Source organism: Crassostrea angulata, chromosome 9 (genome assembly GCF_025612915.1).
Source record: "Crassostrea angulata isolate pt1a10 chromosome 9, ASM2561291v2, whole genome shotgun sequence".
In the NCBI taxonomy this organism is placed as follows: domain Eukaryota; kingdom Metazoa; phylum Mollusca; class Bivalvia; order Ostreida; family Ostreidae; genus Magallana; species Magallana angulata.
In genome coordinates this window covers 17,737,873-17,763,438 of record NC_069119.1, presented here as the reverse complement: position 1 = coordinate 17,763,438, position 25,566 = coordinate 17,737,873, and the positions used below count along the sequence as shown (strand labels likewise).

At 33.1% G+C, this 25,566-nt stretch overlaps 1 protein-coding gene and 1 pseudogene across 1 annotated transcript; one reads left to right on the top strand and one right to left on the bottom strand.

Annotated features, from left to right (window-relative positions):
* Nucleotides 1-8,796: 8,796 nt before the first annotated feature.
* LOC128162658 (putative per-hexamer repeat protein 5) lies at nt 8,797-12,992 on the bottom strand (annotated as a pseudogene).
* A 285-nt stretch (nt 12,993-13,277) lies between these two features.
* On the top strand, nt 13,278-19,742 carry LOC128162655 (uncharacterized). Its single transcript, XM_052825903.1, has 4 exons — nt 13,278-13,425; nt 14,751-14,870; nt 15,902-16,489; nt 17,230-19,742. Exons 1-4 carry the CDS (start codon nt 13,278-13,280, stop codon nt 19,050-19,052), a joined length of 2,679 nt encoding a protein of 892 aa, XP_052681863.1. The 3' UTR covers nt 19,053-19,742.
* The last annotated feature ends 5,824 nt before the right edge of the window (nt 19,743-25,566 follow it).

The window sequence follows — 25,566 nt, the reverse complement described above, 5'->3', positions numbered from 1 at the left end:
TACTCTTGATATTTAATTTTTCATTTTAAAATATATGTGCTTGTCCCCACATAGACTTTAATGCAATCTTCATTAATTAATTACTGCTTAGTTAAAAGTTAAAAATATATTTTTTAAATTCCTCTCGGTAAATCTTTTTCTACTCTAAAATGTTTCAAATTAATATCAGAATATTTTTAATACATAATGGGTATTCAAGGTTCGAAAAATTAGGTCCTATTAAATATGGATCGGATACCTTAAAAGTGCTTATTTTACCCCTGTCCATACTAGATCAAGAGATAAATATAAACTAGAGCAGAGCTCGTGGCAAAGCCACGAGTAGGTCTTCCGTTGTTGCTGCGGGTTGAAAATATATGTGACATGGTGTCAAACGATTATAATGACTAAACATTCAGTTCTGCTTTTGTCATAAAAACGTGTTGTGATTGAAAGACTGTATATTAAACGTGTTTTGAAAAAGAAAGGAAGAAAATGTTTTAGGAAAACTATTTGTCGAACACAGTTTTTGTAATCGTTTCAAAAATTCTCTAAAAAAAGATGTTTAATGGCGAGTTAAATTCTCAAAGGGTAGCAAGCATTGTTGTAAACAGTATGTACTCATGATTCATGTCAAGAATTGTATTTAAAAAAAAAAAAAACCGAACCCGCCTACAAAACACGTAACCTTTTCTCTGGGATAACTTTTTTATTTAAATCTTTCTAAATTTTTGAAGACTATGTGCAAGTTAAGAATTGTTACGTGCTGACAAAATTTAGTAATTAGTCAAAATTGAAGGCATCTCTGAACTTTTCTACAGGGAAATGTGTGTCGTCTGATATTATTTAATGATACAAGTAGACTTGGACATTCAAAATAATATATAATCAGCTAAAAAATAAAAGAAGAGAATTTATGCAAAAGTCAGCATCTAAATTTTACACCAGATGGTGTTGTTTCATAGAGACACCGCTATGTAACGTGAAATTAAATAACCTTATTTACAGAAATGAATATTTTTTCTCTCGTCGGTGTAATAATATGCAAAATCCTTATTTTTATGTCAGTGGGTTGACTAATTAAATTGAAAAAAAATTTCAATTGCGCTTGCGTAAATTGGAATTCTGGGAAGGAATTAGACAGTCCGTGTTAGAGAAATTCGAAGAAGTTATGAAACTGGTCAGTTTCTAGATCAAACTGCGCATTGATGTATTATTAGACTATCATGGGTATCGTCTGTAGCCACGGTCCGGAATCCGTATGTGCAGTCATACATTGTATGTACCGGTACATCGATACACCTTTACCTCCTCATTTACAGCCATACAAATGAGGGTGCAACCTTCATATACACATGCATAGTATTATAGTTCTGGAAACTATTTATCTTGTATTTTAATATTGGGTATTCATTGTTCACCTAGAATTAATATTCCGCTGGCTGTAGCTAACCTTGTAAGTAAATTAAGTTGCATTACAACCTCATAATACACAACTTCAATTAAAAGTTTTTTTTATCAATTTTCATACAATTAGCAATAAATATAATCCTCAATAACGCACATCTATCTCATTTAAGTGTAACTTTCAAAAGCGCATTTATTTTTGGGAGGCAGATATGTCGCTATATTATAGTCTGCAAGTCAAGTGAATTATCATGGTCTTTCAAAGAAATAAGAAATCTGTCGACACTTGCAGTACTTTGATGATTTCTATGGCGATCGACTGCATTGCATAATGTAGTCGTATTTCCCACGAACAAAATTTCCTTTGACTTCAAACTTTTAATTTTAATATTTTATAAATTATTCTGTTCATAACTATAGAGGTTTAGCGTGTTCAACAGGTAAATTTATTAGCCACATTCTCAGGTTACGATTTCACATCTTTAATGTGAAGATGATTGATTTCGAATAATAGTCTTATTGTTAATAAAAGCACCCTCCCAACTGTTACTCAATTACATATGTTCTGAGTTGTGTGAGATAAAGCGACACAAGATTTTCGGTCGCACGTGGCGTTTGAATTAACACAGACTGGCCGAATAAACAAACGTGTGGGAAAGTGAAACACGTTGAGTAGAAAATGTTGCACATAAGAAGAAGTAAAAAAAATGTTTTTTGACAGATCTGGATATCTTTTCGCCAATTTAAAAAAAAATCCAGCGCGAGCACTTATCAGCGGGGCGGGGGGGGGGGGGGGGGGGGGGGGGGCGCAGCAATGAGTTCGCTTCCACACTGAAACGAACAAACATGTAGAAAAACTACAGAGTGATTAATATGTGACCGATAAAATTTAATCGTAAGTCGTTTAAAACTCATGTGAATATTCTTTAAAATAAGCATCAAATGCCTCAATTCAGGACATTCTTTTATCGTGCTAGCACCTTCTGCAAACATGTAACATGAAACTTTGATTTTAATTTGATTTGATTTTTAAACTACCTTGTACGCTATCGTATGATTAAATCAATTTTTAATCAACCGTACAAGTAAAATGAATTTATCTTTTCATCTTAAACCTATATAACAGTTGAAAACATAAAAAATAATATAGTTCTGTCCGTGAAAATATGAAACATGACCGCGTGATAAGGTACATGTAGAAGAACACAAGCCAACCGCGGATCACTTGTCCACTCGCGCTGGATCTCCTCGGCCATGTGCGAGGGATAATAATCATTTAATATTAGTGGGGTGGGGGGTTAAAATTTTATAGATATACAAACCAACCATAAATTTATGTCTGACGATCTTTCCGATTTGGAGTAATATCGTTCATTAATATTCACTTACACTCAAATGTTTAATAAAAAAAATACAAGATAGACAAACTTGCATATATTAAAACAGTTCTTGTATTTACGGCTTTATAAACTCAAACACGTTCATATTCATCTAAGTGTGCGTCACGGTGTGCGAATCTTGTGTATTAGATAACCGCTTACCTTTAGGCAGTGCAGCCCTGGCTGATCTCCTCGGCCGTGGAGGAAGGATAGATTAAGTAAAGGTACAACGCACAGACACGCACAGCTCAGAACCCAGGAAGATTTGAAAAGTTTGCAGTATAATGACCATATTCTATCAAATAGAAGTTCTTTATTTTAAAGTGAAACCCACAATTGATCTATGTCTAATATTGCTTTAGATTGAGAATGAAATTGCTTTTATTAATTAACTGAACGATTTCTTAATTGACACCCGATCGTTTAGTCCATAAACTTTTATGTGTAATGAAAACTAAAACAGTTCTTGAGTTCGCGGCTGGATAAACTCATATACGAGAGACGCAACTCTCGTGTATTAGATAACCGCTGACCGCTAGGTAGCCCAGCCGCGACCATGGTGACCGATTTTCTCGGCCGCGGGCGAGGGAGAGTTTCGTTAACTTGGCCAAATTGCCGCGAGTGCTGGTCAACACGTATTACTTTTTACCCTCAAATTATGCAATACCCGAACACAAAAACAGTTTTATGAGTTCAATAAAGTCACAAACAACATATTTTGCAGCGACGCCCATATCGAAAAATTTACCGTTTTAGAGTTATGAAGCAAAGACTTTTAAGGAATCTAGACCCCTCATTTTAGGGGCTAGCCCCTTTATTGTGGTATCAAATGAAAGCTCGTAATATTCTGCACAACTTTTGTTCTATATATGATTAGAAAAAAATTACTACTAAAAAGTTATTGAGCAAAGATATAAGCAAAATTTAACATTTTTTGAAACATAAATTTCGATGTAATTTTTTAAGAAGTAAACGTGGGTAAATCAAACATGTAAAACTAGGAGGACAACGTTCAAGATGTCTACATTAAAGATTTGTAAATTAAAACTACTTGCTACGGATCAACTCGGAGCCTTTGCAGGTACACGAGACCCACTAAAAAAATATTCAAAGGGGAATAACTCGAAACCGGATGTAGCGATTTCACAATATTTTGTGCCATATTAAGCTATTATCATTTTCAATTAACCCTGAAAATTTGAATAAAATCTAATGACAAACAAGCGAGATATTACAGTTTAAAGAAACGTCTAGAAGAAAAAGAAGAAGAAAAATAACTAGATTCGATCTCGTTGCGAGCAACGAGTGGGTCTTCCGTTCGATTTTTGAATAGATTAGATCAAACTGATAAAAACGTAGATCTAAGCGAAAAATAGTAAAAAAAAATTTGCGGCACTCGAGGCTTGAACCCGGGTCGCCTGGGCCATGTCCACGACTATATCGACTGAGCTACTCGGATTCTCGCTTCAGAACTTTGACGCTTAATTTCTCGAGAATGCCTTGATCGATTTTAAAACAAATTACATATTCTGAATCAGTAAAAGGGTCACTATAAGGTGTAAAAATTTCCAAAAAAAATATCAAAAAATAAAAAAGTCGAAAAATTCAATTTTTCAAAATTCCTTCGGGTGACAACCGGAAGTGACGGCAGACATTCTCTTGACCGAGGTGCGCCAGAAAAACAGTGGATCTATAATCTCTGAAAATTTCAGACCTTTATCTTTACTCGTTTTTGAGAAACTTGACAGACAAAATTGACTTTAAATTTATTGTTTATTGACGATTTCTTCCGACCGGAAGTGAATTTTGAAAAAATCTCACGGGGGTACAAACTTCATATAACGAGGCATCATCAGTAAAAATTTGAAGGAAATCGAATCAGCCATTTCCGAGAAATCGCCTGCACAAAATGTGTAAGGAAAAAAAGAATAATAATAACTAGAGCAAAGCTCGTTGCAAAGCAACGAGTGGGTCTTCCGGTGTGTCGAGAGTAAAGATAGAAGTTCCTGTAAGAAGCAGAGTTCTAAAACCAACTACAAAGAAAATAAAAAAAATATATTTTTAAAAAATCGAATAATTTTTAGTACGACTTAACAATGTCTGAATGATTTCAAGAACGAATTAACAAAAACCTTTACAAATTCTAGAACGACTTAATAAAAAAAGTCCCGAATGTCTTCAAGTACGAATCAACAATTTACGAATTATTTTAGGTACGAGTTAATTTAACTTTTAACATTACACTATATTATTAACCAAGAACGTGGAATCAAAATTTCTTGAAAACTTAATTTTTAAATACCAATATTTTTGTAATGCATCGTCCGATTTTAAAACGGATTTCAGTTTTGAATTAAGCTTAATAAAACCTTCTTTGTTGCTTTATGATTTATATCAAATTATTGGTCAGAAAAATGTTATTATAAAAAGACTTAATAGCCCTTCTGGTCCCTAAAATGAGGGGTCAGCCCCTTTTTCTTGATATCAAATAAAAGGTATCGCTAATATAAACATATTTTGTTCTACAAATGTTCACGAATGGTTAACCGTTATCAAGATATCTAAACAACTGTATTTTAAGGGCCGACCATTTAACTCTTTACCGGGGCCACTAACAACAAAATTTATGGTATCATATTGTTTAGAACATTATTTTGAACAACTTTTGTTCTACATTGCTTTTTGAAACCCCTAATTACGTAATATATGACTTAGGTATGATACTGTATAGATAAACAGCTGTACAATGAACATTTTTGCTTCTATGATTAATAACAAATTATTGTTCAGTAAAGAGTTCTTGTAAGAAGATTTAAGACCCCTCTTGACCCCTAGTTGGAGGGGCCAGTCCCTTTTTCTTGATATCAAATGAAAGGTCTTGCAAATATAAACATATTTTGTTCAACAAGTGTTCACGAAATGTTAACCGTTCTTACGATATCTTAACAAATGTGTTTTAGGGGCCGGCCCTTTATCTCCTAAATGGGGTCATGAACAAACACATTTAAGGTGGCATATTGTACAGAACATTATTTTAAGCAACTTTTGTTCTACAATGCTTTTCAAAATATTTCTCCTTTTTCATATACTAATGATCGAAATTTTGAATTTCTGGCCCATTGAAACCCCTAATTACGTAACATATGACTTAAGTATGGTACTGTATAGATAAACAGCCCAACAATGGACATTTTTGCTTCTATAATTGATAGCAAATTATTATTCAGTAAAGAGTTATTGTAAGAAGACTTTACAGCCCTCCTTGCCCCTAATTTGAGGGGCCAGCCCCTTTTTCTCGAAATTAAACGAAAGCCCGTGTAATTTGAAACAACTTTTGCATTACATGTTTTAATAAAATATTTATACATCAAAAGATATCACATAAAATGTGCAAAAATTTTGTGAAAAAATTTGGTGCCAATTTTCAGGTTCAGGCGAGCTTTGACGCCTTTAAAAATTTTCATCATTGCAAGCATGGGGGTACATCTACATACATTCATCTACAATCCCTGAAAATTTCAAGCTTCTATCTTGATTAGTTTCGGAGGAGATGCGTGGACAAAATGACCCTTAAAAATCTACAAAATCGTCAATATCTGAAACCGGAAGTGACGTAATCATTTTAAAATTTTTATAATATGTAGCTTCGATCATGCTTTATCCGTCCTGAAAATTTTGTGCGAATCGGTTGGATAGTTTTTGAGAAATAGCGCTCCAAAAAAGTCAGAAAAAGAAAAAAAAGAATAACTAGAGCAAAGCTCGTTGCAAAGCAACGAGTGGGTTTTCCGCTAATGTCGAAAGCAACGCTAGAAGTACGTCTAAGAAGCAGAGTTCTTAATCTAGTAACAAAGAAACCTAAGTACAAAAAGATTAAAAAAAATCGAATGATTCTTGGTACAACTTAACATGATCCGAATGTTTTTAAGTACGACTTAACCAAAAACCCTTAACCATTTCAAGAACGACTTAACAAAAAAAACCAATGTGTTTAAGTACGACTTAACAAATTTGACTTCATTTTAGGTACAAGTTTACTTTACCTTGAACTAACATCTTTTTTCTTAACCCAGAATGCAAAATTAAAATTTATGTAAAAAATCAATTTTGTTTAAAACATAATTCTGAGCAACTTTTCCTCTTCACTGCTTTTCAAAAGGTTGACCTTTCGTACTGTGTGCTCGTTGCGTCATTAATTGTCAAAACTTATCGAAGTAAAGTTTACTTTACTGTTCTTCTGTGAATATTTTCTATGTAAAATTACTATGAACCAGACAACATTGAAATGGTGAACATTTCAAAGGGCCCCGCTTATGTTATTTCAGAAAATTCTGCTTTGACCTTGACCTATAACTTGAAATTTTTCCAGCTGGCATAGAACTTTTAATTCAATTTCATTCCCCCTAACATACATGCATTTTTGTTCAATCTGACCAAGATTAAGCATATTTGGAAAATAATCTACTGTCTAAAACTAATTTTAGAAAGATCTGCTATGACCTTCACATCGACAGACTTGGTTCAAGGTCACTGCACGCCATTAACCAATAAACTCTGTAAAGGTAAAATATTAGCCAAATAGGGGCTAAAAGGAGAGTATATCTATGCTCTTAAAATATGGATTTTTGTGTGATCTGATGACCTTGACTCTTCATCTACAAATATCATTCGAGGTCATTGCATATATTTTGAACAAAGGCATCATGTGGGTGAAGTATGAGGCTGATTGGAGCAAAGGGAGAGAAGATATACTCCGGACAAGGATTTTTAAAAATATAATTCTGGTATGACCTTCACAGTTTCTTTTCACTGAAAATAGGTTCAAGGTCACTACACACCCTTTCACCCTTTACTCAAAAGCTCTGCTTATGTGAAGTCTGCGCCAAATAGGGGTTAGTAGAAATGATATATGCTCTCAAAAAAGGATTTTTGCATGATCCGATTTGATCTTCACCCGTTACCTAGAAATTTCATGCAAGGTCACTGCACATCGTTTAACCATAGAGACACTCTGTGAGTATTAGCCAGATTGGACCAAAGGGAAAAAAGATATGCCCCAGACAAGGATTTTATATATATAATTCTGCTATGACCTTAACCTTATACCTAAAAACATGGTTCAAGGTCACTGCACATCCTTCAACCAAAGGAACCCTGTGGATGCCCCTGCGAGAGTGTCAGGAATAATTCATGAATCATTAAGAAATGTTCATGAATCATATTCCTGAATCGGTTCATGAAATGTTCATGAAGATCCGATGAACTTACAAACTGGACATCATGATGATTGGAATTTTATTCATGAAAACAAAGTTCAAGAATATTCATGAAAAGCAGGTTATTCATGAACAAATTTCACAACAGAAAAGGCATTTTTAAAATCATGCAGAATACATGAACATTCAAGAATAAGCATGGTTATAAATGATCACTAACATTCATGAATGTTCTTGAAGGTGAATGAACCAAGTCTTAAATGTTCTTGAAATTCATGAAGAAGTTCACACTTTCATATAAATCTACATTTATGGCAATGGGTTTTAAGCCTTAAGATCAAAAATCAATTATCACTGAGTAATTAAATCATGCAGTCATACAGTAACATTAACAATAAGCCTCAATTTCAATGTTGGACAACTCACAGTGCATCTGACTGGAATCTTATACTTAAAATTCACATGTTATTGCTTTCAACAATGTTACACGATAATTCAAGCTCTCGAGTGTCAAACAAAATTGTCAGAGAAACTAAATACAATTGTTTAGGAGGCTCGGGGGTTGCTGCCATTTTTATACTATTTTGGTCTCCTTTAAAAGAAGAGCACAATGTAAAGATATAAGGAAATGATATAAAAAAAAACCCGACTTTTTTCTTTACCAAATGATTGTTAACAGCTTCAATAATCATGTCTATAAATTTCAGCAAAATCTGGTGGTTAATTAAAATTTTATGGTATGACCCCCCCCCCCCCCCCCAGCCTCCTTAATGATTACAAAATGTACCGGTTATGTGCATAGCCTTAACCTACAACTGGCTATCGGAGGCAATTTTTTTCCTTTCTACTTTTTGAATATTTTGGATTTTCTCTCGAAATTCTTTTCGAGTAAATGATGGAAACTTCTCATGAATAATTTCCTCCAACAGTCTAAACTTCTCCTGATCAAGAGGAGGTCTGGGTCCATCCTCTCCACACTTCACAGTTTTTTTCCCAGATATTGAGGAATTTCGGATTTCCTCCAATGAAAAAAGTTCTCTTAATGCATAATTGAGAGCTTGTTGAGCATTGAACATTCCGTTCACAGCATTCTTTAGATTGTACTTTTTCAAATTTAACCCACTCAACTGTAATTCGCCTGCATCTGATTGGTTTTCCGAGGCTTGTTTATTTTCCAGTTTATGGACCTTCTTTTTAAGTTTTTTAATATCCTTCTTCAAAATGTCAACTTCCTTTTCCAGGCGCTCCAGTTTTCTCTTTTCCCTAATGGAATATAATAAAATCAAAACATTATAGGTCAATATAATATAAGGTATTCAATGTATAATATGAAGGAGATTATGTTACAATTCTATACGATGTAAAACAGGTTTAATATTCATACATAATTAGCTAATCGAATGACTAACCCAAATATAATATTTTTAAGCGTGAATCATTTTTATTTTAATAACGCTTTAAAATGATACCAAGAATTATAAAAGGCCCTACCACTTAATTTGGATATATTTATCTGATACAAAATATGGTCTTTATATATTGAATACCTTAAAGAACGTTATATTTTACTTTTTCAGAATGAAGGGGGTACAAAGTAGAGTTAAAAGACCAAATTGTAAAGGGAATTACCTGCTCTTTTTGATGGACATTTCCATGTTTCCCTGGATACTGAAATTATCAAACTCTTGGTTCTCATCGTCTGTGTAAAAAATAAATACAATGTATTTAAAAAGTGACTTAGTTTCACTTACTAATTACTTACTTAGGCAATCAAATATCTTTTAAACCACATATGCTTTTGAAAAATAAAACGAAAATTATACCAGTATTTTCAAACTCTATTAGTTTATTCAATACACAAATTTTGCAATATATTTTTAAATTCCACAGTAAAAAAAATATTTATTAAGGCTACATAAAATTAATTCTCTGGTTCTCAGACCATTTTCCTAAAAAAAAAAAGATGCGAGGGGGCATTTTTTAAAATTCATTTTTATTGATAAAAAAAGAGGGCTGGGTATTTGCTGGAAATTTTGTATTGCGATATATTGCAATATTTTAATTTGTATTGATATGTATTGCAATATTTTTTGTATGAAAAAAATAGAAAAATTTCAAGTTTAATTGTCTTAAAATGTACTTTTCACTATAGATATATGATAAAAAATAATTATTTTTGTTTAGAAATTTTATTTTCATTTTAAGAATACAAATTTATAATAAGTACTAAAATGTCTCTGTTTTGTATTAGATTAAGCTATTTTTTCTTTTAATATGATTAAGAAAACTTAATTTAGAAGCTAAATTCTGAGTGTTATCAATATTGTCAATATATCGGTATAGAAAAAATGTATTGCGATACGATATTTTTTAAGGAGTCTATTGCAATATATTGGAATATCGATATAATTGCCCAGCCCTCGGAAAACGTACTAAATGATTGAGGGATTTAATTTTCTATTAAATAACGATAAATATCTTTGTTCTATCATATAAACTTTCCTTACTTCATGGGCATTATCTTTTAATGTGATTTCTAAACGAGCCTGAATTGACATTTTGAAAATGATGACCAAAAGTGTTATTCAATTTCTTGGCTATGAAAAAAAACGAGGACATCGACAACTTTTTTTTTATCACATATATGATAAAAATTGGAATGTAGCTACCTCAAAATGGATGCATGCGTGCCTCAGAGAGCTGTAATATCAAATTTATTTAGCCGAAAACACTCAATATTTTTTCTAACCTGATGTTAACAAACTGTCAGATGTGCCACCGCCTGCACCAGTCAAAGAATCCCTTGGGGAAGACAAGCCACTTCCTGCATCAGTCGTAGCACCCCTGGGGGAAGATATGCCACTACCTGCACCCGTCATAGAACCCCTGGGGGAAGATAAGCCACCTTCGGCACCAGTCGTAGCACCCCTGGGGGAAGATAAGCCGCGACCTGCACCAGTCGTAGAACCCCTGGGGGGAGATATTCCGCCACCTGCACCAGTCTTAGAACCCCTGGGGGAAGATATGCTACCTCCTGCACCAGTTGTAGCGCCCCTGGGGGAAGATATGCCGTCACCTGCACCAGTCTTAGAACCCCTGGGAGTAGATTTGCCGCCTCCTGCACCAGTTGTAGAACCCCTGGGGGAAGATATGCCGTCACCTGCACCAGTCTTAGAACCCCTGGGGGTAGATTTACCGCCTCCTGCAACAGTTGTAGAACCCCTGGGGGAAGATATGCTGCCACCTGCAACCGTCGTAGAACCCATGGGGGTAGATTTGCCGTCTCCTGCACCAGTCGTAGAACCCCTGGGGGGAGATATGCCACCACCTGCACCAGTCGTAGAACCCCTGGGGGGAGATTTGCCACCTCCTGTATCAGTCGTAGAACCCCTGGGCGTAGATGAGCCGTCTGTAGCTAGTCGTCTCATAGCTCCCTTGGTTGGAGTTGATGGTGTTGAAATTTCAACACCAGTTTTTTTTGGTGTGATCCTGACATTCACACTGCGAATTGGAGCTGGCTCTATAAAGTTTAACAAAAAACTCAAATGGGGACTAAAAATTTGTTATATCTGAGATTTTGCTATATCCGTGTTCATTATAAAACTTTTACTGTACTTTGACTGCATGTAATAAGTTCAGAATGATTTGATTTAAAATAACTATTGTGTTACATTTCTACACTTAAAAGTGAAAATTCTGTAAAAAATAGAAACTGTAGTTCACCCATTCAAACATTTATGAATTAAACAATCAATTGCCAAGATGTTTTACATATAAAATATTAATTATACATGTGTCGTATGATCAGTAATTCTATAGGAAGTTATATGATAAATATATATGTATTTAAAGATTTATCAGTACTCTGTAAAATATGTTATTCAACATCCCCACTCTGAGCAATCATTTGACCCATAAAACTAAAAGTTAGCAGGATAGCAATATTCATCACTTTTTTTTTATAGATCTTCGAAAGAGTTCGCAAGTTATCTAAATATAACGATAATCATAGGCACTCCCTCTCTTAATTGTTAAAATAACCCATACCTGCTGTACTATAAACATAACAGTAATGTTTATAGTATAGTAGGTATATTTTTTTGATAATTAAAACGAGGAGTGCATATTACGATAATCATTAACATTCATAGAATATCTTTAAAAGTTTATGAAAAATGTCATGCATATCTAAAATTTACTTGTTATACATGTACCTACCCTTTTCTCCAATTTGCCTTGTAGAATATCTGTGCTTCAAAACACTACTCTTTTTTGTATCCTCTAAGTATTTTCTGTTTTCTTAAAAAAAAAAAGTTGCAACAAATTACTGTGTGTAAATAACGGCCTAACAAGTTTGAAAAAATGTCAGTCAGCATATATTGTGCTTGCGGACAAGGTCACTGAAAACCATTAAAGCTGCCTAGCAAAGTTTACTTTGTTTTTAATCAAAATCAAATCTTTGATATTCATAGAACATTATACCATCTGCAAAACTGCACATAGTGTGAATATTACTATTTGCATAAGAATTTCAAATCGCTACATACATTCAATAGTTTATGTCACTGAATTTTCCTTTGACTTTGCTTGCAATTTATTTCACCCACAATACATTGCGGCATGAAGTGAAAAAACATGGCTGCCTTCTTGAAAAATGAGCTAACTCCCCCCCCCCCCCCCCATACGAAAATGCTTGAAAATACGATCAAAATGTATGCGAACTTGTATAATAAAATTTCAACAATTTAACGCGGAGGGAAGGGGTGGGGCACACCGGCGCTCAGGAATTCGACTTTAAAACAGAAGCACGTGGCGCTTTGAACTTACCACTTATTTCGCAGATAATCGCTTCATACACCGCTCCTTTGAATTTTGCTTTCACCACCTCTCCTTCTCTGTAGTGTGATACCTCTTTACGGGGGTGAACAATAGTAACAACATCAATAATACTGACATACTCGTCTTCCCATTCGATAAGTGCATATTTCTTCTCCATCTTGAATGTCTTGCCGCTTCTTTAATATTTTCTGGAACCATCCAATCAAAAGGCGAGTCTAACATTTCATCGAAGTTGCTCTGCAAATCGTTCCCCGACTTCTTTGGTGCATTGGGACGAAGTCACTTTGGTGTAAGTTATTTGTTATTCTCGTTTGTTTTATATTTAATTTTACTGAAATATGTTCCTTTTTTAATTTTATCAAAAAGAATTTTTTGATTTCAAAAATTTCTTTTAGATAAAGTAAAGCACGGGGTGTGAAATGCCGTTGTTACAAATTTCGATGGTACCTGCTACTTGAAGATGGCGGAGTTTTCAACCAGTTGTAAAAGTGAGAATTTACTTGAAATAAACCACAATGGAAGACGAAAATTTGAATGCAAGATATGCCGAAGGCATTTTACAACAAAGAGATCGGCATTGTATCACCAGAATTCCGCTCATGATATTAGTAAGTTTTTCTTTTATCGGTACATATGGTAGATAGATTAGATGTATGGTTGCACATGGTTAGCATGGACTAGAGCTATAAAATCATTGTGCTTTAAAACTTTGATTATTAAACACCAAAATAGCTAGATGATAAAGGAATTGATGCAACAATGATTTTTTTTTTTGCTTAATTCATTACTCAGTGAATGGAATTTTTCTCGACTGATTTAGTTAATAGCTAAATTTAGATGTTTTAAATAACGTTAATCAACCGAACACGACAAATGATCAATACACGATGGCATCAAAGAAAAAAGGAAAACAAATACACATCATGTATGTATATATATATATAAATCATTTTTGTTGTCGATGTCTTTGTCAATAAACACTTACAATTATCACACTGTACACTCACATGCCAAAAGTATGTCAATTTTTTTCTTTTTCCCTGTATATTTCATTGAAAACAAGACTTATTTTAAATAGGTTTTCTCATCTTATTTTTTTGTCAGATTTTGAAGAAATTGATATAAGCAGATTCAATTTGCACTTTTTTGACATACAATGAAATAGTTTTTGACAACTCATTTGTAAAAAATGTGATATTTCAAAAACCCCCAAAAAATTTGTTTTAGAATTTTACTATAAATCTTTTGCAATGTGCGAGCCGAAAAATTTCACCCTGGATTGTTAATGTCAGATCTCAGCAACCAGAGGGTTGGAAAAATATTAAAATATTATGCCAAAAAGCTTGAGAAATTCTGAATTTATCAATCCATATTGTTTTAAAATATGTTGAGGGATTCCTTCATAACAATTCTTTGTAAAATGTTGGTTTTCAATGAAATATATAGTGAGAAGAAAAAACATGAGTGTATTTATTATTTGATATACGGAGCAAGAGTTATTTTTGGTATAAACACAGTCAAATCGTTATCAATTCCTTCATAATTAAAAGCCCTTTGTCTTTTCAGATTTGATAATGATTTGACTGCGTTTTATCTAAAAAATAACCATTAAAAAGTGATTTATTTTTTAAATATTACATAAATAATTTCGTGACTGTAAACAGGGATCATCACCGGCAATTTTGGGTTTGGTTAGTCACCTATATTTTTAGAAAGGGAAGTTGAACTTGAATCAGATGCAATATTCAAGTAAAACATATTGTTCAATAAATTTACAAACAGTGTTTAATACTATTTATAGTGCTATATATGTACTTATAAGGGTTATGCTGTAATTTAGCTGTATTAATATCTCTGTATAGACAGAATTAGCTATGTGTATCAAATTTTGAATTTTATTCACATCATATATGTATGGAAACATTTTTTGCAGGCCCATTAAAAAGATGTAAAAAAAGGTATCCGCTCAGTATCAAGCATTTCAAACAAGAGATAGATTCAGCTAGTTGTGTGAGTGAAACCAAAGAACACGAGGATGGAGATACTCATACTGGTAAGCTTAATATGCCTGCCCTGTCAGAAATTGAGCACGACTCTACACTAGAGAGCACGGAAAACAATTTAGCATACGAGTGTTTTTTTTTTTTTGTTTATATAAACCACCACCCCCTCCTTTTGGATTAGGAAAAATTAGCAATGTTTCTCTTCAATTGAGAAACCTGATTCAGAATCATATTAGATTACAATGGAAAAAAAGCAAATAAACCACAGGCACTTATTTATGAAAAAAAAATTACCCTAAAGTATAATAATAACAGAAGGTGTCTAACTCAGAATGAGGTAAAATACCCCTCCTGTGTTTTGCAGTCATTTTCGATTTTATGCGAAATGCAATATATAACTGTTTAGTACTATTTTCTTCTACATTAAATTATCTAAACAACCATATATAGCAAGCTTTTATTGTTTACTAATGTGCGTAAACTGTGTCCAAACATGGTAAACTCGAAATATAATGATGATATTTATAATTCAGATTTTGATTGGATAAAAAAAATTACCAGATAATTTCAAATCATTTTTTAACAAAACATTTATTTTGTGATATTTTATTTTATCATTTACCTCATTAAGAGTTTGATACCTTGTATCATTATTATACTATAGGGATTTTTTTTTCATTTTTCATGAAACAAGTACCTGTGCAAAAACCCCATAAAAACATTTGATTTATTGGTGTTTTGTTTTTTAATTTTATCAAATTTTATGAAAAGTAATGTTGCAAATTTTACTTTTGCTTTCCTTTTGGGAAACTTGAACATCAAATTTTCTTGAAATTCAAATTCGGGGGAAAAAAGTTTAAAATTGGGAGAAAATCGCTTAGGCCACCTTATTTCTGTGGTAATTTGAACCGAAAAAAATCACTGTAATCCGAGTAATTTTATCTTCACGATAACTGATTAAAATTCTATAAAAGAAGATGAATATTTGATTCAGAGATTAACATGATTAAAAAAAAAAAAAGAATTCATGCAGTATTGTACAAATATAGTTGTTATATGGAATTCTATATCAAATATTTAGAGGTCCAGGCAGATATTTTCCAGACGGAGGATAACAACAAAACATGGAAAAATGACGGAGAAGACAGTTTGTTATGTATGAATGATGGAGATAGCACTGATGAAGATTTTTCCAGTGTTGATGATCATGAAGATGACTCTGTCTCCTCATTGGACGAAAAGGAATTTTCAAGTTCTTCAGATTCAGACTCCACATTTTCTTGTGATGCTGATGAATTTAAAGACACACCAGTTGTTGACTATGAAGATGTTGAAATGATGATGTTATCTTGTTTCTTAAGGAACAATTTTTCTGCTAGTTCAAGTAAGGATGTTTTAATAACTATGAAGAAAGCATTTCCAGACTGCAAACCATTACAAGAACTACAGTATGATAATTTGTGGAAACATCTGAATGCAGATTATGCACATGAAGTACATTACTGTGAAAAGTGTTTCAACATTTTCCCTGAGAATCCAGAAATTACGCAGTGCAGACAGTGTGATGGTCCTCGATATAAACATGGGATGAATGGATCACAACTTCCTCGTGCTAGCTTTGTATTTGCCAACATGAAAACACAGTTAAAGAATTTATTGCAGTCTCCAGGTATGAAAGTGTAATCATTTATAATGATTTATTTATTACATAAAATTTAAAATACCGATATTGCCATGAGAACCAATTATTAAAATTTTATGGCCAATGGCACAAGATTCATATTTAATATATATATATATATAATCTGAGATCCTCTCAGATTGTCGTTTAACTGTATTCCACCTGTATCTCAAGCGACTGTGTAGTGCGCGGCCAGCGCGCTAGGTTCCGTTCGTTATCGAAAGCAAGATTTTGTCTTGCCTAGGTAGCCGAGTGGGGAGCGCGGTGGCCGCTCACTGCTAGGAGAATGGGTTCCAGAAGTCGTGAGTTCAAGCCTCGGTCGGGGCGGATGGTGGAGCTCCAACAAAAGTGAATTTCTCTGTGCTTTATATATATCTTTATCATTCACTATGGGCAGGTATATGTAAATTTGAGAGTTATTGCAATGTTTGTGCTTGTTATATATATATATATATATATATATATATATATATATATATATATATATATATATATATATATATATATATTTATTATACTTCATTGTTCTATCAATTAACGCTTATGCCTTAAGCTTGTTAATGCATTTCAATGATTTTTAGAAATTCAATGTTGGTAACCAACTACCTATTTCCATGATTTCAATTTATGCTCCATTTTTTTAATAGATAACCTTACATTGTATTCACATGCCAACAAAAAAATTGACATCATTTTATATTTATGACTAATTTTAATTTTATTTGAAGGAATTTGGGATGACATAAAAGAAAACAAAGAAAGACTTACAGAAAGGCACTTGAAAACCCCATTCATTTTGACGGATTTAACGGATGGCCATGTTTACAAGACATTAACAGCTGAAGGAAATTTTTTAGATAAAAACAACAATTTAACAGCACTGATAAACACAGATGGACTGAGCCTTTATTCATCATCTAAAATACAACTTTGGCCTGTTTTTGTAGCTATAAATGAAATGACTCCAAGTCTCAGATTTGCAAGGGAGAACATAATTCTAGCAGGAATTTGGCAAGGCAAGGGAAAGCCACCTATGCAGCAGTATTTAGAACCTCTGTGTGCTATGTTTAATGATCTGTATGAAAATGGTATTGTAATTGATCTGGATGACATAGAGACCAATGTGAAATTGAAAGTGTTGTGTGGGACCTATGACCTGCCTGCTAAATCATCCCTTTTAAACATGACACAGTATAATGGCAGCGATTCCTGTATTACATGTGAAGAATCAGGAAAAATAGTGAAACAGGGTAAAGGGCATTGCAGAAGTTTCCCTTACAGAGAAAATCCTTGTCCTAAACGAAATCAAGAGACAGTTACCATATGTATGAGAAACGGTACCAGTGCCAACCGCATAAAAGGATTTAAAGGTGAATCAGCATTGCTCAACCTTAAAGATTTTGATATTGTAGCAGGTTGTCCCCCAGATTATATGCATGGTGCATTGCTAGGGGTAACAAAATCTTTATTGCATAAATGGTTATCTCCAACAGAAAGTAAAAAACCCTATTTTGTAGGGAAAAGTTTGAAAACAATATCAAAACGAATGATTGGAATACAACCACCCCAATACATGGAAAGGTTACCAAGAGACCTAGAAAAAAATTATAATCATTTTAAGGCAACTGAATTACAAGCTTGGCTATTATATTATGCTGTTCCGTGCCTGCAGGGAATCCTACCAGATATCTTTTTGGAGCATTTTGCTCTTCTTTCCGAAGGAGTTTACTTACTTTTAAAAGACCACATAACAGAAGAAGATCTGGAAAGGGCAGAAACTGTCTTAAAGATATTTTACAGACAATTTTGCACGTTATACCCTGAAGGAACATGTGGGCTAAATGTACATAACATAGGAACACATTACACATACTATGTTCGTATGATGGGTCCTCTTTGGGCGTGGAGTTGTTTCCCTTTTGAGGATTGCAACTCTATGTTAACAAAAGCAGTACATGGCACGGGTAATGTGACTCATCAAATTATGAAAATTAAAGAAGCTCAGACTCTACTGCGAAATAGTCTTCATTTGAATACTTCTGGAAAAGAAAGAAGAAATTGGAAGTTGAAAAGAATGATGAACTGTGAAATTGCTGGTGCAATACAACAGATTTCTGATGAACACCACAAAGATATCATTTTGAATATTTTGGATTCAAATCTAGAGGAAGTTTCCGAAATCAAGAAAGTTGACAGAATCCAACTTGATGGCAAAAAGATGTACTCTGACAGTTACACTCGAATGAAGAGGAGATGTTGTCATGTGTACATTACAAAACACAACAAATTTGTGTTTGTCATTTATTATGTCTTACATGTACAGACAAGGCTAGTATTTGCGTTTGTGCAACCATTACAGCTACAACCATGGAGTTTGGGATTCTCCTATGCTGGCAAACATTTCCAAATTGCAACTACAGTCGATACATATGATTTGATTTTGGCTGATCATCTATTAGACAATGTTTGGTTTATCGATGTAAAAGATGTTAATATACAAAAATTTGTTGTTATAGCACCAAATTCCCATGGACATGCTATTTTCAAGTGACGCAGAAACAAAACCATTTTGTAGATCTGACAGTTATTTACATAATGCATGTACATTGTATGGCCTATTCGGTGTGTATAAAAGGACTAAGTAGACAGAATATAATGTCTTGGATATTTTTGTATGAATTATTATGTCCCAATTCATGTACATGTGATTAGGAAATGGATTAGATTTACATATTTAAAAGTTAACCACGCATAATTACTCAATATCCAAACTAAAATTTAATATAAACATGATGTATTCTTGTTTTTTGCTCAAAGTGTTATGCTTAAGAAGAACACAGATTTAAGCCATTTTTGAAGTTTCTTCTAGAAATTACACTTATTTATGAATCAAAATATGGTATCACTTTATATGTACATGTATAATGATAACAGAATGAAGTGAATTTGTTACAATTTTTACATTATTGTTCAGATATAACTAGATTATGTTGACATGCAAGAAAATTATTTTTGTTTTTATATCCTTTTAAACTTAAAGAAACAAACAGTGGACGGTTGGATCAACACTTCGCAGGAATGCAGTTTAAATTTATTTGGTTTACTGATTTCGACCAGTGGCAGTCGTCATCAGAACATTTAAACATATGATTTCATATTTTTTTGACAAATTATCTGCATCCAATAGATATTATATACTTTAGTCATCTTTGATGTAAGCAACCAATGTGAACTTTTAATATGAGAAATGTAAAGTTTTAGCACTTGTCAATGTTGAGTATTAAAAATGTAATCAATAATTTAAACCTGATTTAATTATTCCGCTGAATCATATTGAGTCATGAATAATCATGAATGTTCATGAATGTGTTATTTTTAAAATTTGGAGAAATCTCATAATTTTTTTTTTAATTTAAATCTTCATAAAAATTGTGACAGTCAAAAATAATAGACTTAAAGTAATTTTTATCAATTCATGTTCATAAAGATTCGTCATTGTTCATGAACTGTGAATTATGAATGTGTTCATGAATTTAATTCATGAACTCCTTTTATGAAGCTGTTATGAATCTTTTATGAACCGTTCAAGAACAATTATGAACAACTCATAAAGATTCTTAAAGTCATGAATATCATTTCGCAGGGGTGAGGTATGAGCCAGATTGGGCCAAGGGGAGAGAAGCTATGCTCCTGTCAAGCCATCTCGGATGGACAGACGGTCAAATTGATCACTAGAAGGCGCCCGCATAAACATGCCTTTTTATCTAATTTAAAATAGTATCCATGCTATCTGCCCATGGTGAATAGTCATCAAAACCATTCATCAGCAGAATTTGATTTCCCTCCTTTTTAAGGTGGTATGGGACATCTGTCGATATTAATGTGGATTAAAGTACTATATAATTGAAAACTTTTCACCGGTTTAGAATTTTCAAATTTTACAATATTTAACCAAAAAATAGCTTTTAAAAATATTTGAAAAGGTAAAAATTGTAAAAACCCCAGCGGGATTCGAACTCATGACTTACAGGTTCCTAGTAAACCCTCTAACCCACTGTGCTAAGGAGTTAGGTGACCATTTTTGAAAAGAAACTACATGTACTTATATAATGTAACTTTATTTTATTGTTTATTTCGATAAACAATACGTCACAACATGGAAGTGTCCCATATCACCTTAAACTCGGAACACCTCTGACCTAATAAGATCGCCGCATTAAATACAAAGTTTGATTTAACTCTAATTTGTTTATCATCAAGAAATTCTGCATCGCTGACAAATAAAGTTTTCTTCTGCATAATGAAATACCAATTAACTGACTATTCGGACAATAGCAAGTTTATTGTCCCATTCCACAGCAACTATTTCCCTTGGCTTTGCCTCATTAAATAGTTGCTGTCTTGGGGGACAATAAACTTGCTATTGTCCTCATACCCAGTAAATACTAAATAGGCATATAATATCCCATCCACCTACATTTCATGTTATATAACCTCCCGTTTGTAACCTTCAATTTCACTGTAAAGTCAACACATCTGTCATAGCCGCAAGTTTCACAATTTATTTCTGCTTCTCATGTACTTAAAATTAGGGGCCTTAATATTGCTTACCAATTCCAACAAGAGACATCCCTCTAACTATTGATAATCATTAAAATTCATTTCATGAATCTACGCAACAATGATAAACCTTCAAGTACAGTCACTCTCAATTTTACAAAAATATTGACGGTACTTTATCCGAAACTGTTCCTTGTACCTTTAAGTTAGTACACTAACATTTTTATGAAAAGACGGTTTGTCTTAGAATAAGAAAGCTAATGCAATTCTGAGAAAAAGAATACCACATATTGCCAATTCCATTGAGGTTTAATAAAAATATGGCCATTTAAGTGAACCCACCATTTCCAATTTCCTTTAGTAAACACAGATTTACAGGGTTCTCGATAGTAAAACATCTTTACCTGACCTTTTAGAGGTCAATTGTTGTTCAACCACCTTTAAAAAGAAACCTTATTCAATACAACATATGCCTACATGATATAATCATGATAAAAGCTTCACATCACTTAGAAATACCCTTACATGTATACCCCCCACCCCCCTACATGTATACCCCCCACCCCCCAATCTTTTGATTTTCATAAAAAGTCATGGTTTGAAATGTTTTACCTCATTTTATGAAACGTGTGGCAATTTCCTTGAGTAATTTCTCACACATATTTGAAAACAATCATCAATGATTCTAAAATTTGATCTTTATTTGTTTATTGTATGATTTGTACCATTTTAATTAACAAATAGACAGCTGTCCTGCTTATGATTTCTTGTTTTCATGAAAAAAGTAAGCTAACAATCATATTTAGTGAATATCTAATCTATTCTGATTTCTAGTCTCCTTCTAACCATGCTAAAACAGTAAGTTACAACCTACAAGTTAGACATCTGCCTTAAATAAGAATTAAATTCAAACACACCCAGGTAGCTGGAGACAGAGTTGATTTCAATGAAAAATGTTCAAATTTGACATGTTTTTCTACTTTTTTATGCATATATACCTTAGAAAGGTAGAAATAGGTTGTTTCTTGTTCATTTCAAAAGTAATTATCATAGCAGATGTTATTTCAAAGTCAAATGTACATTAACATATCCTACATGTAATCTTAATGCAGACAATTAAATAGAGGGGGGGGGGGTTCAATTATGTAAACACATCTAAATATCTTTATGAAATAAAAAATAAAGGAAACATAATTGTATGCTTTTATTGAAAAACAAATTTTCACAGCAATTATGAATTTCTTTAAACAGCCTTAATTTTGTTTTCATAATTTCTTATCAAACACAAACCACAACATGGCATGATGCTTTCTTCAAGTTCCATTATTATTCATGCATTATAGGATTTAATTTGAATTACCGGTAAATAGTCTGTTAAGAACACAAGGAATATGCATGTGGATAGAGGTGACAGGTTAATCTCAGGAGCTGACACACAAGAATCAACAGGTACCGGTAAAAGCCATGTGGTAACAAGAGTCTGTTTTGAGCTGAAATAAATAAAAAAAATAATTAGCTGTGTTTACCAGTCTGGGCGGACTCCGAAAAAGGAGTAAACTCCGAAAACGGAGTATTTGGCACCGTCATGCATTGCGATTTCCTCAACTTCCGTTTTGTAGCTAATGTAAATAATGGAGAGTTGCCTCCCTTTCCCGTAAAAACAAGATTGAAAAATAGATTGAAATCCTTCAGAAGCGTGAAAAAAAAATATGGAAACGACTCAGAAATGATTAATCTTAAAATAATACTTTTTAAAAAAGTGGAAATGTTTCGGTAAACAACAGGAAAAATACATACAAATATTAAAACTCATACGTGGTCGACCAGGACTTATAAGATAAGACAATCGGACTTCAAATAAAGACTTGGAAGTATGGAAATTGAAAATTAATTGTTGCACTAATGTAAGTATTCAAGCCTTTAATATAGATGATGTTTTTTTTTTTAAATACGACAAAATTACGATGTATACAAGGTTTTAAGAAGTGCCGACTTGGCGAGTCAGCGCGTGATCAAAAGAACGGTGTAATGACTACAAACGGGATAAAAAAACCTAACAGTAATAGTGTATTTCACACCCTAGCACATAAATTATCTTTAATAATAGTGAAATCATGGAAAAAACATTAATTTATTCACTTTATTGGCTTCGTCATCGGAAACAGAATTGACAAACTTTGACAGCAAATAAAATTTGATTTGCCCAACGAACGTATATTTTTGCCAAATACATTCTGTTGAAACATGTCTTATAAAGCATTTAAACGTATTTTCAGACCTGCATATGAATAATCCGCTTTGCACAATCAATTTTCCTGAGTGCCCTGTTTTCACGTAAAAATGGGATATTTTGATTAACTGCGCATGCGCCGAACTCCTTTTTCGGAGTATTTTTTCTTTTGAGAAATCACTTCCGTTTACTCCGTTTTCGGAGTCCGCCCAGACTGTTTACATACATGTACTAGTAATAGCTGTGTTTACATTAACATATGCATAGTATTTCTGTAAAAAATACACTGACCATGCAGTGTAATAAGTATGACATATCCCAATACATGACATAACATTTAGGCAGTACAAGATCAAAAATTTGCATATCAAGTCATATTTTATATAATATTAAAAAATTTTCATAGGTATAAATACTTATCAAATTGAGAAAGAGAGAGAGTTTGAGAGAGAGAGAGAGTTTATTACCGTACTTGTAGTGCAACAGTCAATATTTCAATTCGTAAATTACAAACGAATATTACCCACCGAACAGCGTCAAAGTACATGTACTGGTATTAGCTTCTGGTATACCATTTTTTATCAATTCTACTGTGTTTTTTTTTTTTTGCAAATAAATTTAGCGTGGGTTTTTGTTTATTTTCTTATAAATTACATGTTTTAAAAACAATACTACATGTAATAAGCATAAAACATGTATGAGTAAACTTAATGAAGAATTTTTAAAAGATTATTTTTCAAAGAATGTGGTACATTACATGTATGTCAATCTTTATAAAACTAGCGTATATTTCGTGCACCATAAATTGCAAGTTTTTTTGTAAATATCATTTACTTGCATGATAGGTATATATGGTCTAACCAAAATTTTCTTCATAAAGCTACAGCTGTATGTACCACATATATGTTTTGTCACAAGTATACATTTAAAAAAAAAATACCCAAATTCCAACAGTTTAAATAAACTCAACTCATTCTCTGATAAGTTCATTGTGTTTTGTGCGTGCTAACTTATTTGTCTGCTGCAACAGCAGCCAATCAGCGGTAAGCTGAATCCACAAAAATAAAGTTTGTGTTTTAGGAGCGGGTAAATTGTTTATGCGACACTGTCAAGAAAACCACACAAAATAATAACAAGAAACATAAATATTCACTTAAATGTATTCTGTTGTAAAGTAAAGGTTTTTAACACTTATTGCATCTTGCAAAACATGTGATGACCTTAATCATCTGTCATATATCTGATATACATGTATATGTAAAAGATGGGAAAAATAACGACGGAACAAAGTGGGATTCGAACCTGGCCCTCTGAATCTCTAGTCAAGTGCTCTACCAACTGAGCTACATGTATCTGGCACCGGTATTCAAACCAGTCTGACCGTCACATTCCTCCCCCTTAAATGATCTTCACCCTCGAAGATCATCCCTTGCAGGATCGAGTTAACCTGTTAGTTCCAGGGGTTGGTCACAACACCAATATTGTAACAGGATGGGAGAAATAATGAAGGACCAAACCGGGATTTGAACCTGGGCCCCCTGAATCTCTAGTCAGGTGCTTACCAACTGAGCTATCTGGCACTGGTATTCAAACGGGTCTGATCGTCACATATATAAAGAATTATTTTAAACAATGTTGTTCAATAAAAAATAACACTCGCAACCTTCAGTTTTTGTCTGTAATTAATCAATATTGGCGTGCGATCAGTTCTCGCCGAGTACCATTTCTCACCAGTGCATTGTTACGTCATTTTATCAACACATAAAATTATATACGAAAATATGATGTAACAGTGCACCAGCGAGAAATGGTCCTCGTCGAGAACTGCTCGCACGCCAGTACTGCCAGTAGTCAGATTAAAAAAAGAGAATAAAAAATTACATTTAAAACATTAACAAGGACAATTTAAGTACACATCATAACTGCTAAACTAAACAAGAAAAATTATGTGAACTGGTAGAATGGTAGGCATAGTTCTAACTTGTAACCTACATGTACAAGTACATGTACCGGGTACCCGTTGGTCTGCTAAACCTCTTTAATGATACAATGATCGGCATCATAAAGATATTAAAGTCATGTTTTAACTCTGAAGTCTGAAGTATACACTTTTATTTACTTGAAGTTATGTCTACAGGGTATTCATGACTACATTTGGAGTCTTCTGCACAAGAATTTATGACATGTTTCTATAATTAGACCCTGCTTTGAATTTTGAGTTGAAAATTCACAATCTGTTATTTTTTTAAATAGATAAATTCAGTTACCCTTTCCA

Coding starts and splice junctions, on each gene's coding strand:
- LOC128162655 (XM_052825903.1), top strand. CDS start 13,278: ATGGCGGAGTTTTCAACCAGTTGTAAAAGTGAGAATTTACTTGAAATA. Junction 14,871..15,901: donor GGATGGAGATACTCATACTG/GTAAGCTTAATA, acceptor TCAAATATTTAG/AGGTCCAGGCAGATATTTTC. Junction 16,490..17,229: donor GAATTTATTGCAGTCTCCAG/GTATGAAAGTGT, acceptor TTTTATTTGAAG/GAATTTGGGATGACATAAAA.